At 50.3% G+C, this 15,537-nt stretch overlaps 1 protein-coding gene across 2 annotated transcripts; it reads left to right on the plus strand.

The window, feature by feature from the left end:
- Nucleotides 1–2,084: 2,084 nt before the first annotated feature.
- MFSD13A (major facilitator superfamily domain containing 13A) lies at nucleotides 2,085–15,301 on the plus strand. Of its 2 annotated transcripts, none has more exons than XM_018069253.2 (9): nucleotides 2,085–2,132; nucleotides 7,647–7,915; nucleotides 8,362–8,441; nucleotides 9,248–9,697; nucleotides 10,587–10,704; nucleotides 11,650–11,746; nucleotides 12,485–12,656; nucleotides 13,202–13,395; nucleotides 13,591–15,301. In XM_018069253.2, the coding sequence occupies exons 2-9, from the start codon at nucleotides 7,751–7,753 to the stop codon at nucleotides 13,842–13,844; spliced, it is 1,530 nt and encodes a 509-aa protein (XP_017924742.1). In that variant the 5' UTR covers nucleotides 2,085–2,132; nucleotides 7,647–7,750; the 3' UTR covers nucleotides 13,845–15,301. The 2 variants fall into 2 exon arrangements, with proteins under 2 accessions (XP_017924742.1, XP_017924743.1); XM_018069254.1 differs by lacking the exon at nucleotides 2,085–2,132 and adding an exon at nucleotides 2,360–2,440 and having other exon boundaries at nucleotides 13,591–13,844.
- Nucleotides 15,302–15,537: the final 236 nt, after the last annotated feature.

The following is a 15,537-nucleotide window of genomic DNA, read 5'->3' on the forward strand; positions in this document are numbered from 1 at the left end:
CATAAGTGCAGAACACAAAGACAAACATTTCTTTGGTGTGTAGGTACTCACATCCTGAGAAAAAACATCTGGGATGATGCCTTCACTTAACAGAGGAGCAAGAAACAACCTGATCTTAAGAAGGCAGCCTGCTTTCTACAGTCTCTTTACTGACGTGCCTTAATGAACATACTTACAGAACCAGGAGATGTATTAAGATACTGCATCACACCTTGTGGAAGTTTTCCTGTGGTAACCAGGGCTGCAATACCTGTCTGAACATGCCCTTGTACCTAAAAAAAAAAGCAACAGGAAGCTCATTCCTTCAGCAATTATATGAGTTTCATGCCCAGGCAGGGAGCAAGGATAGAGGACACAGGTAAAGAAACAGCTAAAATCAGCACATAAAGCCAGCATGGAAAAACTTCAAAAGCACTCACCAGAACTCCAGGTTCTTTCTTGAGTCAGCAAAACACTATTAGTAACACCCAAAGAACTATAAATTTTAAAGTAACAGACTGAATAACACAGAAAGAAGCCCACCACTGAATACTTTAGAAATGAACACTACTGGCTTTTTTTTTTTTTTCCCCCTTTGCTTTACCCCCAGGCTTTTTATTCACACTCAGCTATAGCTAAGCTGCTATTTGTACTCACTGCTCATCTAGTAGGTTGTAATTAAGTAAGAAGCCATATCAATGGCTCCCATCAGCACTACCTTATTGTAAACACCTGCACTGTCATGGGCCTTTGGAGATAGAAATCTCCACAGGGGTTTTAATCTCCTTGGTCTTCAGGTCAGTTCATCATTACCCAGCACAACAGCAGCAGCAGTACATGCTCCTTAGGGATACTTAGTGACTCCATGACCTTAGAGGTCTTTTCCAAACTAAATGATTCTTTGATTAATGCCTTATACCTTGTTCTGCTGCAGGTGATCTCAATAGCTGAAGCTAAACACCTACAAATCACTCTTTAATTACAAACACTGTTGATTGCAATTAGTCCCTGGTTTCTATGAATTTATAAAAATGAGCTGTTTAGGAAACCACTAGTAAGTCTAATGCACAAAAACATTGGAAAGTAATAGAATGCAATAATACAAATTGGCTTTATTGTATTACAAATAGTAAATTGGCTTTTGCCTCAATTTTACCAGGTTAAATTTGAGAATACTTGGGTGGGAGCAACTGTTGCAGTGAGAGGTGGAAGGTGATGCTTATGCTGAACACAGGAATTGCTTCTTTGAGGGAAAGGCACACAGAGAGATCTTAAATAATAAAGGACACAACACTCCCTATGTTCTGACATACACAGGATGACTCTAAATGAATCCTGGGAAAGAAGTGCAAGTAGCTGATGACTAAGACCACAGACAGGACATTTGATGGATTTCAGGGAAGGCTGCCTGCCTCCAAGCAGCCATGTACATTGTTTTGTTTCCACTGTGTCATTTTGCAGCTTGGCACACGCTCCTTGGAGGCTGGAGAAAAGGAGGCTAAGGGAGACTCCATAGTTCTCTATAACTACCTGAAAGGAGGGTGTAATATGGTGGGGCCAGTCTCTTCTGCTATGCCTGCAGTAAGAGGACCAGAGGAAATGGCCTTAATCTGAGGCAGGGGAGATTCAGAGTAGATATCAGATTATTTTTTTTTTCCAGTGTTCGGGTGGTCAGACATTAGAATAGGCTGCCCAGGGAGGTGGTGGAGTCACCATCCCTGGAGGTGTTCAAGAAGCCTCTGGATCTGGCACTGGGCGATATGGTTTAGTGTTTTAGGGGTAACAGTGGTGGCGCTGGGCTGATGGTTGGGCTGGATGATCTTAAAGGTCTCTTCCAACCTTGATGACTCTATGATTGTACGACTCTGATTGCACGACTCTGTGACTCCCAGCGTTGGAGCCCTGGCGACAGGCGGACGTACCATAGAGAAGGCTCCGCCCGCCCGGCTAGAGAGGCTCGTGCCGCTGGAAGGCGGGGCTATGCAAATGAGGGAGCCGGGTGACCTCACACGAGATGGCGGCCGGGAGGTGGCGGCGGCTTCACTCGCCAGGACACAAGATGGCCGCGGGGCGGAGCCTGGTGGGGAGGATGCGCATGCGCGGGCGCGCCGTGCGGAGGCGGAGCGACAGGGGAGAGCATTTACCGGACGCAGGTAGGAGGTGCTGGGGGTTCTCCCACCCCATCGCTGGCCCCGGTTTGTCTCCCTGCCTGCAGCGCAACGCGGTGGGGTGGGGGGTCCCCCTTCTTCTAAGGCAATTCGGGTGGGATGGGGGAGACATCCTCCCCAGTGGAGCCATTCCCCTTTCCCTGCAGTGGTAGAGCCCGAGCGCGTACCTTCCCCCGTTACTCTGGACGGTCCCACTTTGGGCCGGGGGGTGCCCACCCTCTCTCGCTCCCTGCTGTCAGTGTCCGTGGGCGGGAGTCTTGGTCCTTGTGGAGTCGGTCGGAGTCCAGGTTCCGGTAAGGAGAGGCGGCCCTGGAGTGTGGAGTGGGGCTCTGGTGTCCCTGTCACACCTTTCTCTCACGTGGTAGCACAGCCCACTGCCATGAGAAGAATAGCCCCGCGGAGAGCCCACCGCGGGAGGGTGGCAGTGCCCCTGGAAGGACCACCGCGGGAGGGTGGGAGGGTGGCAGTGCCCCTGGAGAGCCCACCGCGGGAGGGTGGCAGTGCCCCTGGAGAGCCCACCGCGGGAGGGTGGCAGTGCCCCTGCCCGGCCACCCTTTCCTCTCCCAGGGCTGCCAGGCCTCTCCTTAGTGTGGGGGACCCTGTGGATGGGGCGCTGGGGTCGCGCGCTGCTCGGCCATGTCCAAAGGCACAGCGTCCCCATCTCCGGCCTCGCTTCACAGGTATTGCCTGGCTCCCTGTGCTCCTGTTGCACATGTGGGACATCAGCAGCTGCAGTTGCTGACCTAGTGCTGTCAGAGATCCCTGGTGGCCTCAGCAGCTGGGTTCCTTCCAGTTCTTCAGTTAGTGGTGTGTGGCCCTGTGGCTGCAGCTGGGGCATCACGGGGGGACTGGCTCTGGGAGGTTTGCACAGGTGAAGAGACTCCTTGCTGGGAAGACGGGCATATAGCAGGAACTCCTGGTGGCTGCACTTGGCAAAGTGGTAAAAAGTGCTTCTCACCTGGTGCTTCCTCTGAAGTCTTAACAAAGAACAGGCATCTGTGCAATAATCCCCTCTTGTAGATTCTGTGATCCTACTCTTGGGGATTGTTTTCAATGAGGAGTTCATATTTACTTCCAGTTTTGTAATTTGAGGGCAGAGTTACCTGCCAGTGGTTCCTATGCTAGTGCTGCGAGGTCCTCTACAGGATCAGAGCTTGTATTGACAGTAAATGATGGGGAGACCCATCATTTTTAGTACATCTAACACACTTCCCTTACACTGTAAAACAATGAATCATTTAGACACGGGATACCATGTGTTGTTAAGTTAAAAGACTTGTCAAGTTCCAAGGCTATGAGATTTACCCAGTTGCCTCAATTAACAAACCTTGTGTACCCGTTAGGGAGTGAGATCTGATTGAAGGAGATTGCTCTGCTGGAACACAGCTCCACAGAAACTACCAGCTGGTTTGAGATGTTAATTGTCTGTGTGGCAGTTGGGTTTACGTGTATGAGCCTGGCAGGAGTGACGGAAGCATCTGATGGAAGCACATGATTGCCTGTAACAAGAAGGGTGTTACTAAACCTCATGATACACAATTATCAGTGATTATTCAGTTGGTAAACAGTACTGGGAAACACCCTCATAGCCTCTTCCAGGCATGTTTCCATGCCTGATCCAGGTGGTGTCAGAGTTTCAAAGGCTTCATTGCTTCAGCCTTCCAATACCAGGCTGCTGAGAGTATGCTGTCGGGGGGTTCCTTCATGTTTCACACAGGACTCTGTTTGGTGTTCCCTCGGGACTTCCTCATAGTAAGTGGATTATCTGAGGAAATGTGGAGTGAGGATTTCAGAAGTAGTACGATGGAGAAACAGAGCCTTGGACCTATGTTCACCTCTAAGAGGGTGCACAGGATCAAAGCTTGGTCAGAGGAGCCTAAATTTTGTGGAGCTTTCCTGAGATAGGAATAGGCTTTTAAAAGTGTTTTTTTTGTTTAAGAGGGGGCTCTTTCAGTTTCAGGCTCTTTTCTTTCAGAGCTAAGTCAGTGAATTAGCTCTGTGGAGGGATTTCCCGTCTTACTGACAGAGTCCTGCCAGAATCCAAGTAGCTTCCTGAGTGAAGGACCCTCTGAGGTGTCTTATGTCTTGGACATCTCCTGGGGAAGGAGTGTGCAGAACCTGTTCTGTGCTCCCAAAATGAACTTGTCACTGGTGGATAAGCCTGACCAGATGAAGTCACCTGTGACTGTCACTTACAGGGTCTGGGAGGAATTGATGTGCCCAGCACCAGCTGCTTTGCTGGGACAGGTCACAGAGCATCAGCTCTTTCACAGGTGCAGCTCCAGCCTAGTTTCCCTATGAATGGGACTGGACTGCCAGCATCCCAGTCCTGTCTGGCCATGACTAATGTCTAGAAATAGGGCCCTCTCTCAGGTGACTTTTCCAGCTGATGGGTGGATTTATTGTGTGGCAGTTGCAGAAACACGGAGCTGGTGTATTTGGCCCTCTGCTAGTAAAACACCCAAAATCCAGGATGTGCAGCAGAAGCAGTGTAGTCACAGCTGAAGCAAGCATAGACATATCCTGAGGTATTATTTGGGACAGTCCAGCCTGCGTTACCCACACAGTGGAGAATGAATGTGAGAGTCATCCTGTTACTGCGGTCAGGTCTGCAGATGACTGTTTCAGGCTCCTGAGTGGCAATCTCAGCACATAAAAATCATCTGGCCCTGCTTAAAAGGCTGGCTTGGGCCAAGATTCACATCTATGGCTCTGCTGGTAGCTCAGTACAAGTGACTTCTGCTGTGGAAGGCTGGAGCTCAGCCTTGAAAGCCCAAAGCGTTGCCGAATCATGGTGGGACACAGGGACTTGTGAATCCAGCTGTGAGCTGGCTGGGAAGTTACAGCAGATGTGTGAGAGCTGTGGTGTGTTTCCAGACACTGCCATACGCCAGAACTCTCCAACAAAAGTAGAGCTTTCCTGGTAGCCAGTATTCAAACATCCTTCTCAGGAAGATAAGATCTGCAGATGTCACTGGCAGGAGCCAGATGTCAAATGCGGAGGCGGAAGTTCCTCAAATAAAGGCTCGTTTCTTTCTAATTTACGAGCTTGTTGCTTTATGACTGTGTGTTAGAAGTTCAGCATGAATGAATAGCTATTCCCTCCTGCAGCTCCTTTTCCCATTACTACTTACAGCCTTATGTTGAAATGTTGAAAAGTTCTGACATACTCCATGAGTAATTCTCCATCCCAAGGAAAAGGTTATGAAAATACCAGTGTGGCAAGCTTAAATAATGCAGTGCTTTGGGTGTAGAAGCAAAATCTGCTTTTCACAGACAACTATGATTTGTTTCTTTTTAACTGCACATAAAATGACCTAACAATTATCCTAGCAAAAAAATCACAAATATCAGCTGGCTGGAGGGGTTGCACATCTGCGAGGGAGTGACGAGGGAGAGGAAACCTCAGTCGTGTCCCCCTTCAGCCTTTCCTCTCTGCCTGAAGAGCCCCACCTGTTTAGTCTTCCCTCAGAAGGCGGCTGCCTCAGTCCCTTGGGCACCTTAGGTGCCCTACTTTGTTTTCCCTCATCTCCACGTTGTGTGAAGTTTGTACTGAGGTTGGATGTGCACGCAGTGGTCAGGGTCTGGATACACTGAGGTTTCACGTGGTGCAAAATTATGCTGTTCCCTTGTTCTCCATCCCATTCATGAGAGTACCTCGAGTTCTGGTGCCTTCATCTGCCCTTGAGCCAGTTCTCCACAGAAGGCTCTTGGTGAGAGACAGAGGACTTAGTGGTGGAACACCACTAAGTTGGCTTAGCTCTCTCTTCTTAACCTTTATGTTTAGACATCATGATTCCTTTTCAATTGCATACAAAATGCAATTTCCCCTTGAGGCTTGTCTGTCTTTAATTACACCTATAAAAGTTCATTGTCTGGCTGCATTTGCCTCCAAGCAGTGTCTTCCTTTTATCTGGCCATGGGTTTTGGCATGGCAGGGATGCAGAATGGTGACTTAGCTCGACAAGAGCTCTGCAGTTGGATCCAGTTGAGGTTTAGTGCTTTGTCTGGGAGTGAAGCCGATGTGCAGTTTCAATCTAGTGATGTAATTAATTGGAACAAATGCTGTTCCTCTTTCTGAACTAGTTATGAGGAATTCCTTGGCCTAGGCAGAGCGGATGGTTATTTTTGCTCTTCTAATCTTGCCTAGAAGTGGTCAGACTCATGGCTTCAGGGAAATGCTGAATGGGACTGGCATTTCATCAGTTTTCATACCCAGATGTTTATTCTTCCACTTGATCTTCTGCTTGGACATGCTGCAGCTGGTGCTGGAAGCCCAGCAAGGCTGGCTCAGTGCATGGATTCCCATTCCTTGTGTGCTCACTCCAATCCCGTGTTGCAAAGTCCCAACAGTGTGTCTGAGCTGAGTGAGTGCTGACCCTGGAGGGCTGAAATGGAAGTGACTATGAGCCCCTTATCTGGCTTTTGACAGTGTAAAGAACATGACCTTGTTGTTACCCTTCATGTACGTGCTCCGAACAGGCTTTCTTATGACAGCATGGGCTGGAGAAGCTGGCTTGCACTGATTTAAGAACCCTTAACATCTCACAAAAGTCCCTCTAAAGAGGGGCCTTGTGCTTTGCCTTTGGTCTGTAGCAACTTGAGCATGAGAGGGGGCTCAGCCTGAAAAGCACGAGAGAACATCATGGGAGGATGCTGGTCTCATCTCCTGGCCATAAGCTCCAGTCAGTGCTGATGTGTGAGGAGTCCTCTCCTCACAGGTGCCCCTTGTGAACATCCAGCACCTTGTTCTGGTCTAAGGCTGCTGTTTCCACTGGTTTTATTTCTGTACATATTGCTGTCCAGCCAAAGCATCTTTATTTCAGACTCCAATCCTAAAATCTAGGCCACTACAAGAAGAGCTGGAGAGCTGCTAAGGCACTTCTGGTCACCTTTATCATGTGATGGCAGCATGTCTACTGCATGCCATCATGCTCTGGTCGTGTCTCTTCATGCCACGAAGCAGCAGCACTGCTTGCCATAAATAACTCCTGTCTGAGCTAGCCCAGGTGCAGTCAGCTGTGGCTGCCCACGCAAAGCAGGGTGCACGTCTGAGGTTGCATCACAGCTGTTGTCATTTTCATTTGGCTGAAAATTTACACTGGTACCTAAAAACGTCAGGGACTAGGTGTGTTTTCTGAAGCTGCTTTATTGTTTGCAGCTGTCGAGCTTGATTGCTCCTGTGACCTTGCCTTTAAAGAGCTTTAAATAAATCTGCTACTTGCTGGATAACAAAGAACATTACAGGGTAAAGGACCGGGCGTACTGCCGGGAGCTCGCAGCCTGGCCTCAGCTTCATGAAACAGCTTTAGTGCAGCAGAGAGCTTCGAGTCTCTTAAATCCCCTCCAATCCACTTTTGAACAGCTACTCAAAGCAATATGAATTCTGATCTCTGCAGACAAAGATTTACCAATTAACTTGATTCACCCTTTACTTCATTTAAGAAATTGAACCTGGTTTCATTTTATTTCATTTTATTTATTTTTTCTCTCCTGCAGGAGCAACAATGGATTGGCCCCAACAAAGATGTATCAGGTGTTGGGAGAAGACATCTCACCTGAAATGGAGGTGATTGTGGGAGCTGAATGCTGACTGCACCAACATGGAGTTGCGACTGCTGGCTTGTCTTTTCCATTTGCCCACTGCAGTGATCTACGGGTCCCTGTCGCTGTTTGTTTCCATTTTGCACAACGTATTCCTCCTGTACTACGTGGACACCTTTGTCTCTGTTTACAAGATTGATAAACTGTCCTTTTGGATAGGAGAGGTTAGTCTTTTCCATAAGTTTCTGCCCTCTTAAGTAAGGAATTCTGAAACCAAGACTGCTCCTTGCTAGACGTGTGAAAAGTGTTAGTTGTAACAGCGGTGTTCCCCTTTGGGAGCCTTCTAAGTGCTAACTTGGGCTTTTCAGTTTTTCATACTTATATAAAGATAGAACAAGCTGGGATAGAAAACCTGGAAACTTTGTTCTTAAGACTGCCTTTTCTCTGGAGACATTGCAGTGTTTCACAGGCAGGGAAAACCACTAGCCTCACTGCCAGTTGCTCGAAACGGGGGAATCCTACAGTGGTGAATAGGGCAGGAAGGGTAGGCTGGGACAGTTCCTGCTGGTGGCTCACTGTGCCAGCTCAGCATTGCTTGCTTCAGTGGCAGAACTGAGTCTTTGTTGGAGCTGCCCTGGGGTTTGTTTCACTGTCCTGTTTTCTTTCCTAGACAGTGTTTCTGATCTGGAACAGCCTCAATGACCCTCTGTTCGGCTGGCTGAGTGACCGAGTGTTCCTTAGCACACAGCAGTAAGTGAAGTTCCTCTTCCAGCAGAGGCTGGGAAGTTGTTTATTCTCTGGGGAAGATGATGTGAAACTGGGAGCTTTAAAATGATGGCAAGAGAATGGTTTCTGGGGTATAGAACTCTTAAATACCTCCTTTTCCTGGCACCTTTGAAGTTATTAATGTTTCAGTACCTGGCTATATAGAGGAAGTCACACACCTATCGGGATGTGACCCTAACCCTCAACAATCAGGAGTGGTGCAGAACCTAAAACGTGGGCGTCTAACATCTCAAGCCCCTGCTATATGAGCAAGACTCTTAGTGGGGTGATGGAGAGCATCTGTACATAGTTTGGGAGGCAGAAGGGGGAAAAGGACAGTTATATTTCCACGTGGAAAGCCTCAGACTAGTTGTTCCCAAACTCTCTGGGATGGGAGCTGAGGGAAGACAGCTCTGCATTGTTGGCCATTAGCATTTCTTGTGTATTTACGTCAATATTTTAATGAAAATCACGGTGTGGTTTTCTGCAACTAGTAAAAACTCATTGAAATCATTGACATTGTGCTACGTGCAGGCAGTACAGCACTGTCAGGAAGAGATTTGCTCTGGAGAAAAGAAAGTCCCTTTCCACACTTTTTGGCCTTCTTAAACCCATACTTCCAGTGTATTCACACATTATCTGAGAAGGTGTCTGATGTGGGCGCTTGGTACATGAGCAAAAGCTCTATTTGTGTCTGTGCCACTTACATGACTCCCTTGGAGAGGAAGAATACATGGTTATGCAGGGCTTTGTCCAGGTGTCTAAAATATTTTTTTTTCCTTCTGTTGCAGGCCAGGAGCAGAGATTTCTTCCCCTGAAGTAGTTCTGAAGAGGCTCAGAGCACTAAGCCACAATGGCCCCCTCTTTGCCATCTCTTTCCTGGCTTTCTGGGTTGCCTGGGCTCATCCTGGTTTGCAGTTCCTCCTTTGCCTTTGCATGTATGACAGCTTTCTCACTATGGTCGACCTCCATCACAACGCCTTGCTCGCAGACCTGGCTGTTTCAGCAAAAGACAGGACTAGCCTCAACTTCTACTGCTCCCTCTTCAGTGCCATAGGCTCCCTCTCTGTCTTCATGTCCTATGCGGTGTGGAACAAGGAGGACTTCTTTTCCTTTCGCATATTTTGCGTCCTGCTGGCCCTCTGCTCCATCGTTGGTTTTACCCTGTCCACAAAGTTGCTCCGCCAGCGGTTCCAGGCTGATGGGAAAGAGAAATGGGACCAGGAATCAACCCTAAAAGAGTAAGTGTCACCAATTCTCAGCGGAGACAAAAGCCTACCATAGGTCTGCAGCAAACTCAATGTGTGGGAAGATCCAGTACAAGGCAAACTTTTGTTAATTATCTGTGGTTCTTGTCTATTGATACAGTTTCCAGGATCAACTCTGTTACACTGGCTCTGAAGGCCCTCTGAAAATAGAACAAACCTATCTTGTGACACTCCTGGCCTAAACTGGAGGCAGATCCCTGACCTGCTGTATGGCCACCCAGTGTTTAGAATATGAAATGAGTTAATATCTAGAGCACCCAGTGAGGCCTGTGAGTGGCAAAATGTCAGATGCAGCTTATGAAAGCATTTCTGCTTGAGCATGAGACTACCTTGCTGCCCATTCCCTATGGAGTTGGACAAGTGGATGTCTTGCCCTGTTGCTTGCTTTAGCTGCCTGGTAGTGGCTGGGCTGTTGGTAGGCCACAATGCAGCTGATGTTCCCTGTTTAGCTCCTTGCTTTTCCTTGGGCTGCCCCTCTTGTCATCTTGTTAAGAGCTGCCAGCATTATGCTGTCGTAGCAGCGGATCCTGATGAGATCTGCCGGGTGAGCTAACCACAGGGATCTGGAAGAGGAGCGTGTATGTAGCAGAATGGCTAATAAGAGGAGAATGAATTATAGACAGAAATGTGAATTTTGTTTTTGGAAGACAGGTGTACTTTGGGAGACCTGTTGCCTGTGGTTCTTGCTAGCAATAAGCAATCATTGTTGTAGACTCCACTGTTTCACTTTGGTCCAGGAAGAGGAATGGCTGGGTTGGGAACTGAGGAGAGACAGTTCTGCAACTACACAGGAAGAGCTGGGGGCTCTGTCCTGCTTCCTGTGAGGGATTTATGGTTGCTGTTTTCCTTCCTTTCCCTTTAGGCTGTACATTGAGAAACTCTCCGTCCCCCAGGAGAAGAGGATCACCCTGGCAGAGTATCTCCAGCAGCTCTCCCGGCATCGCAACTTCCTCTGGTTTGTCTGCATGAATCTCATCCAGGTAGGCACAGCTGTGACACTCTGTGATTCAGAGGATGAGCACTGGCTCTGGCTGTTTGACATGGTGATTCAGCAGTGTGTGAGTTCCCCAGGAAGGGCAGAGATGTTTCCAGCGCCCACTTGCTCTTGGAGCCTCCTGCACATCAAGCAGCTGGTAGCCACTCTCCCTGCTTGTGACCGAGAATACTTCCTGAGCAAGCTGTGGGGTGCTTCTTCCTCTCTGGAGTGTAGGCTGGATTACAGGGGCTGACTGAGCTCTGTGCAGCCCATCTGGGGTGCAGAAGCACAGGGCTGGCTGGCTGGTGTGGCTGTCAGCACAGTCTCCTTCCCCATTCCGCTTTCCTGAGGCTCACATCGCTGTTCTTGCTGTCCAGCTGGATCTACCTCCCAGCTGGCTTTGCCATTTCTGTTCTTCATCCTCTTCAGTGATTACTACCAAATTTCGGCAGCCTGCCCAGCCCAGCTTTGTGTGCTGCAGTTACGGCTCCCTGGGGATCCCGCAGTTCCCCTCAGGCAGGCTCTTGATGCTGGTCTGCATCTTTGTGTTCAAGCCTTGCTGCCGCCTTATCTGTGTTCTGCCAGCAGCCTCCTCCCTCCTGCCATGCCACTGTGTCCCCAAAGCCTTGTGGTCACTGCTGTCACCTGCTGGCCCTGCCTGCTCCAGCAGCACTGTGCTGTGTGAGCCAAGCCTCGGCAGCTGGGCAGCAGTGCTGACCCTGGGCACATGGTGGGCATGGCTGGGGGCATGGCAGCTTTGCAATCTCAGCTGACAGTGCCAGAAACTCCACAGCCAAGCTCTTGCTTTTCTGAAGTACTCCAGGTCCATCCTGCATGGTCCCTTGGCATGGGGCTTCTAGGACAACAGAGCTCAGAGGGCTGTTAGCTTTTTCTGTTCTCTCTCACTGCTGTTCCTGCTGACCAGCTCGTCCGCATGCTGCCTTCACAGGTTTTTCACTGCCATTTTAACAGCAACTTCTTCCCTCTGTTCCTGGAGCACCTGCTGTCAGACCAGATCTCTGTCTCTACTGGATCCTTCCTGCTTGGTGAGTCTCAGGTGGGACTGGAGAGAGCAGCTGAGTTAGGTAGGACCTGGCCCGAGTCTGGATTTGCTCTTTGCACACTGTCTGGGGAGAGGTGTGCTCACATGCAGGTCTCTGGGCTGTAAAATTCACACATGCACACAGCCCACGTGCTTCCATGGGACCTCCAAGTTGTCCTTCCTGGGCACAGAAGTAAATTGGGGCCTGTTCTAGTAGTAACAGGCCTGGCATGCTGGATGCCAGACTCCACGGAGGTATTACTCTGAGCATTAGAGGCTGCAGATAGTGTCCCCAGGATGCAGCAGGGAACAGAGCCCTGAATTTAAACCCTTTCCCTCTACAGAATATGGACCATTTCCAGGCTGCCACAGATATGTGGACAGTGATCCTAGAGTTACCCTAGGAGGGTTCTGTGCAGGCTAGGTCTGATCAGGCAGTTCTTTCTTTCTGTTTTTTGCTCCAGTCGCAGCTTCTGTGTGACACTGGGCAAATCTTTTCTTCCTTCCTGCCCATGAGGTTGATGGGAAAAGGCCTCCCTCTGTAGGAAAGTGTGTGCTGTGCCACAAAGCCACAGAGTAAATCTGCTGCAGCCTTCTGTGTGTGCATAGGGGATGCTTTGTATTGTGTCTTAGAGTCCTGCTGGGAATAGCCAGCCTTGTTCTCTTACTCTCAGTATCAGACCTGGGGGCATGGTGGAAACTGAAACTCCATTGAGCTGTCTGTGCCTCTGTCTCTGCTCAGGTGTTTCCTACATTGCCCCCCATCTCAACAACCTCTACTTCCTGTCGCTCTGCCGCCGCTGTGGGGTTTACGCTGTAGTGCGAGGACTCTTCTTCCTGAAGCTGGCTCTGAGTGTTGTCATGCTCCTGGCAGGACCTGACCAGGTGTATCTGCTCTGCATCTTCATTGCCAGGTAGGCAGGCAGCACTTGCTTCCCATGCCCTCTGCCACCTGGGAAGCAAAATTATTTGACCCTGTTTTAAGGAGAGGGGTGGGAGGCTGGGAACAATAGCCAGGGTCACCCATAAACCATGTGATTTCCAGCTCTGATAGCATGTGGGATGGGTCACTGGAATCTATTGGCTGTGAGGGAGGCAGCGATGTTCAGGAGGGCACAGACCAGCTGGACTGGCAGCAACCTGCAGCAGCCTTTCCCAGCTGCTGAGAGCTCCTCTCCTCATCCACAGCCCTCAGTGTGTGCTGCAGCTGCCCATTAGCCCCTGGCCTGGTGTGTCCTTTCCCCAGGCCTGTCTGTGTGGCAGGTCAGGAATGATCCAAGGCCTTGCTGCAGGGTACAAAGTCTTATTGCTAGTGGTGTTCCCCTCCTGTAACCTGGGCTTCTGAAATTCTTATTTAAAGTGTGGAGAAACCTTTCTCACACTCTGTTTTTTCTGATCTCTCACCTACTCCTGTCACTTCTTGATACCCCTATTCAGTGCTTTGCCTGTTGTTCTGCAGCAACCGTGTGTTCACAGAAGGGACCTGTAAGCTGCTGAACCTGGTGGTCACCGACTTAGTGGATGAGGATCTAGTCCTAAACCGTAGGAAGCAGGCAGCCTCAGCCTTGCTCTTTGGGATGGTGGCTCTGGTCACCAAGCCAGGCCAGACCTTTGCCCCTCTGATTGGCACCTGGCTGCTCTGTGCATACACAGGTAAGGATGCTCCTGGGGAAAGCAGCAGGGCAGGAGAGGGCAGACTTGTGAATTCAGTGTCCTGTCCCCTGGGGACAAAGGTCCAGTGGCTGAGCTGTGCCTGGTCCTTGCCTTTCCACAGCCAGTCGCTCAGAGAGAACGGACGAGGGTCCATCCCCACTGTCCCCAGTCTCACAAACTCTTCTCTGACACCAGGCTACGACATCTTCCAGCGCAACCCCCTGAGCAACGTGGTGAGTGCCCAGCCAAAGTTGGAGTCTGCCATGGCCTTGGAGCCAACTCTTCGCCAGGGCTGCTTTTACCTCCTCGTCTTCGTGCCCATCACGTGTGCGCTGCTGCAGCTCCTCAGCTGGTCGCAGTTTAACCTGCACGGGAAGCGGCTGCAGATGGTGAAGGCTCAGCGGCAGAGCCTGACTCAAGGCCGAGCACCAGAGGTCAAAACAATCTAGGGGTGCCCAAGGCCCCGGGGTGCTTCTGGTTCCAGGCTGGTGCCGGAGGGCAGGCGAAACGCAGGGATGGCAGGCTGAGAAAGCCTGGTGTTTGCGGCTCAACTGTGAAACGCTGTGATGCCAATGTTTTCTCATTCCAGGAGGTGGTCACTGTGGAAGGCAGAGAAGTTCAGCATGTGAGGGGCCTGGGATAGATCATTTGGCCACAGGAGCAAGAACATTTTATCCCAGCCTGTTCCAGGGAGCAGAGAGCTGCTCATTCCAGTGAGGAGGTGCTGGGTTGCAGTGTGTGCTAGAGGCAGACACGTCCCCAGTGCGCTCCTCTGCCCTGAGCATGGCCCTGGGGAGCCACAGCCTCTGGCTGAGCAGGAGGAGACTGCACAGGGAGTCCTTCCTTGCTAGAGCCTTGCAGCTTTGGGGAGTGGAGTGGGAGGCTCCCGAGGGACTAAGTGACTGAGGGGATGATGGCAGAACAGCAGGAGCAGGGATGAGAGGACCTCAAAGGCCTTTCCCAGTAACTGGTACAACCCTCCCATGTACAGTGCTGCAGTTCTTGGACCAAATCCACTCTGACATTTCTTGTTCCCAGGACAATATCCTGCACAGGCAGGATCTGCTGGCTGTGTTTTATGCTGAGGTTCCATCCTTTGTGGCCTTGCAGAAGGCCTTGTTGCCAGCCTGGGAAAGGTGCAGGGCTTGAACTGGATTCAGAGCCTTGAGCTGGATAAACATTGCTTATGTTTATCCCTCCAGTCCCTTCCACTCAGTGCTGTCACACAGCTGTGCCATGAGCCCCCTCCCATGCTGGCACAGGTCAGGGAACCAACTCCTAAATGAGCCAATGGAAGTGCCTCCCTGCCCAGGGCCATCCCAGGTGACCTGGTGAGGCAGCCCGGCACTGTCCCCTGTTGCAGAGCACAGCCTGGAGGAACACCAGGTCTTGCTTTTGTGCCTTCAGTTTCTTGTTGGAGCCTGTCTGACACAATGCTGGGCAGTCACAGGGTTGAGATTTTACAGCCATGGGGAGAGGTAGACACCTCAGCTCCTCTGTGCTTTAAACAGTGCCCCAGAATTTGATCATCTCACCTGGCTGCCGAGACAGGGATCCAAGGAGGAGAGCAGGTGTTTTGGTCTCCCTGGTTTGGGCTGGGAACAGATGGGACAGGGGTGGGACCCAAAGGGGTCCCTGAGGTGGGAGGAAGAGGGTAGGCAGGCAGTGTTGTTGCACACTGAGGGATGTGCTGTTCTTTTTTTAGTGCCAGGTTCCCTCTGGAGTCTCAGCCTGCCAACCCGCCATCTTGCCTCAGGGCACAGCTGCCTTCTGTCTTGGACCAAGACATTCCTGCCACGAGGCTTCTGTAGCTCTTGATGGTTCAATCATAAGTTATTTGTGCAACTTCTAACCAAGTTCAAGAATGATTCTTCATTTCATAAATTAAAGATGATCTTTTTCTGAATTGCTTAATGATTTTCTTCTAGCCGGTGGCTCTAACCTGGCCAAGTGCATGTGGTGCTGTGGGGACACAGCTGTGGCTGCGTGGAGAGAAGGGGAGAGCTCCTCCCCACAAAACTGTGTGCTGGGGCTTGGCTGTTTCTGCAAGGGGCAGAGGGGATCAGTAGGTTGGGGTGGGTATCACTGCCTTTTGGGGGGAACTGTCACTTACCCTTCTGCTTTGGAAGGCCCCAGGTCTGT

This window comes from Manacus vitellinus, unplaced genomic scaffold, assembly GCF_001715985.3.
Source record: "Manacus vitellinus isolate BGI_N305 unplaced genomic scaffold, ASM171598v3 scaffold_15_pilon, whole genome shotgun sequence".
Lineage (NCBI taxonomy): Eukaryota > Metazoa > Chordata > Aves > Passeriformes > Pipridae > Manacus > Manacus vitellinus.

Bases quoted from the DNA above. Each gene is read 5' to 3' on its own strand.
- MFSD13A (XM_018069253.2), top strand. From the start codon at position 7,751: ATGGAGTTGCGACTGCTGGCTTGTCTTTTCCATTTGCCCACTGCAGTG. The intron at 8,442-9,247 runs GTAAGTGAAGTT...CTTCTGTTGCAG, and splicing joins GTGTTCCTTAGCACACAGCA to GCCAGGAGCAGAGATTTCTT. The intron at 11,747-12,484 runs GTGAGTCTCAGG...GTCTCTGCTCAG, and splicing joins TACTGGATCCTTCCTGCTTG to GTGTTTCCTACATTGCCCCC.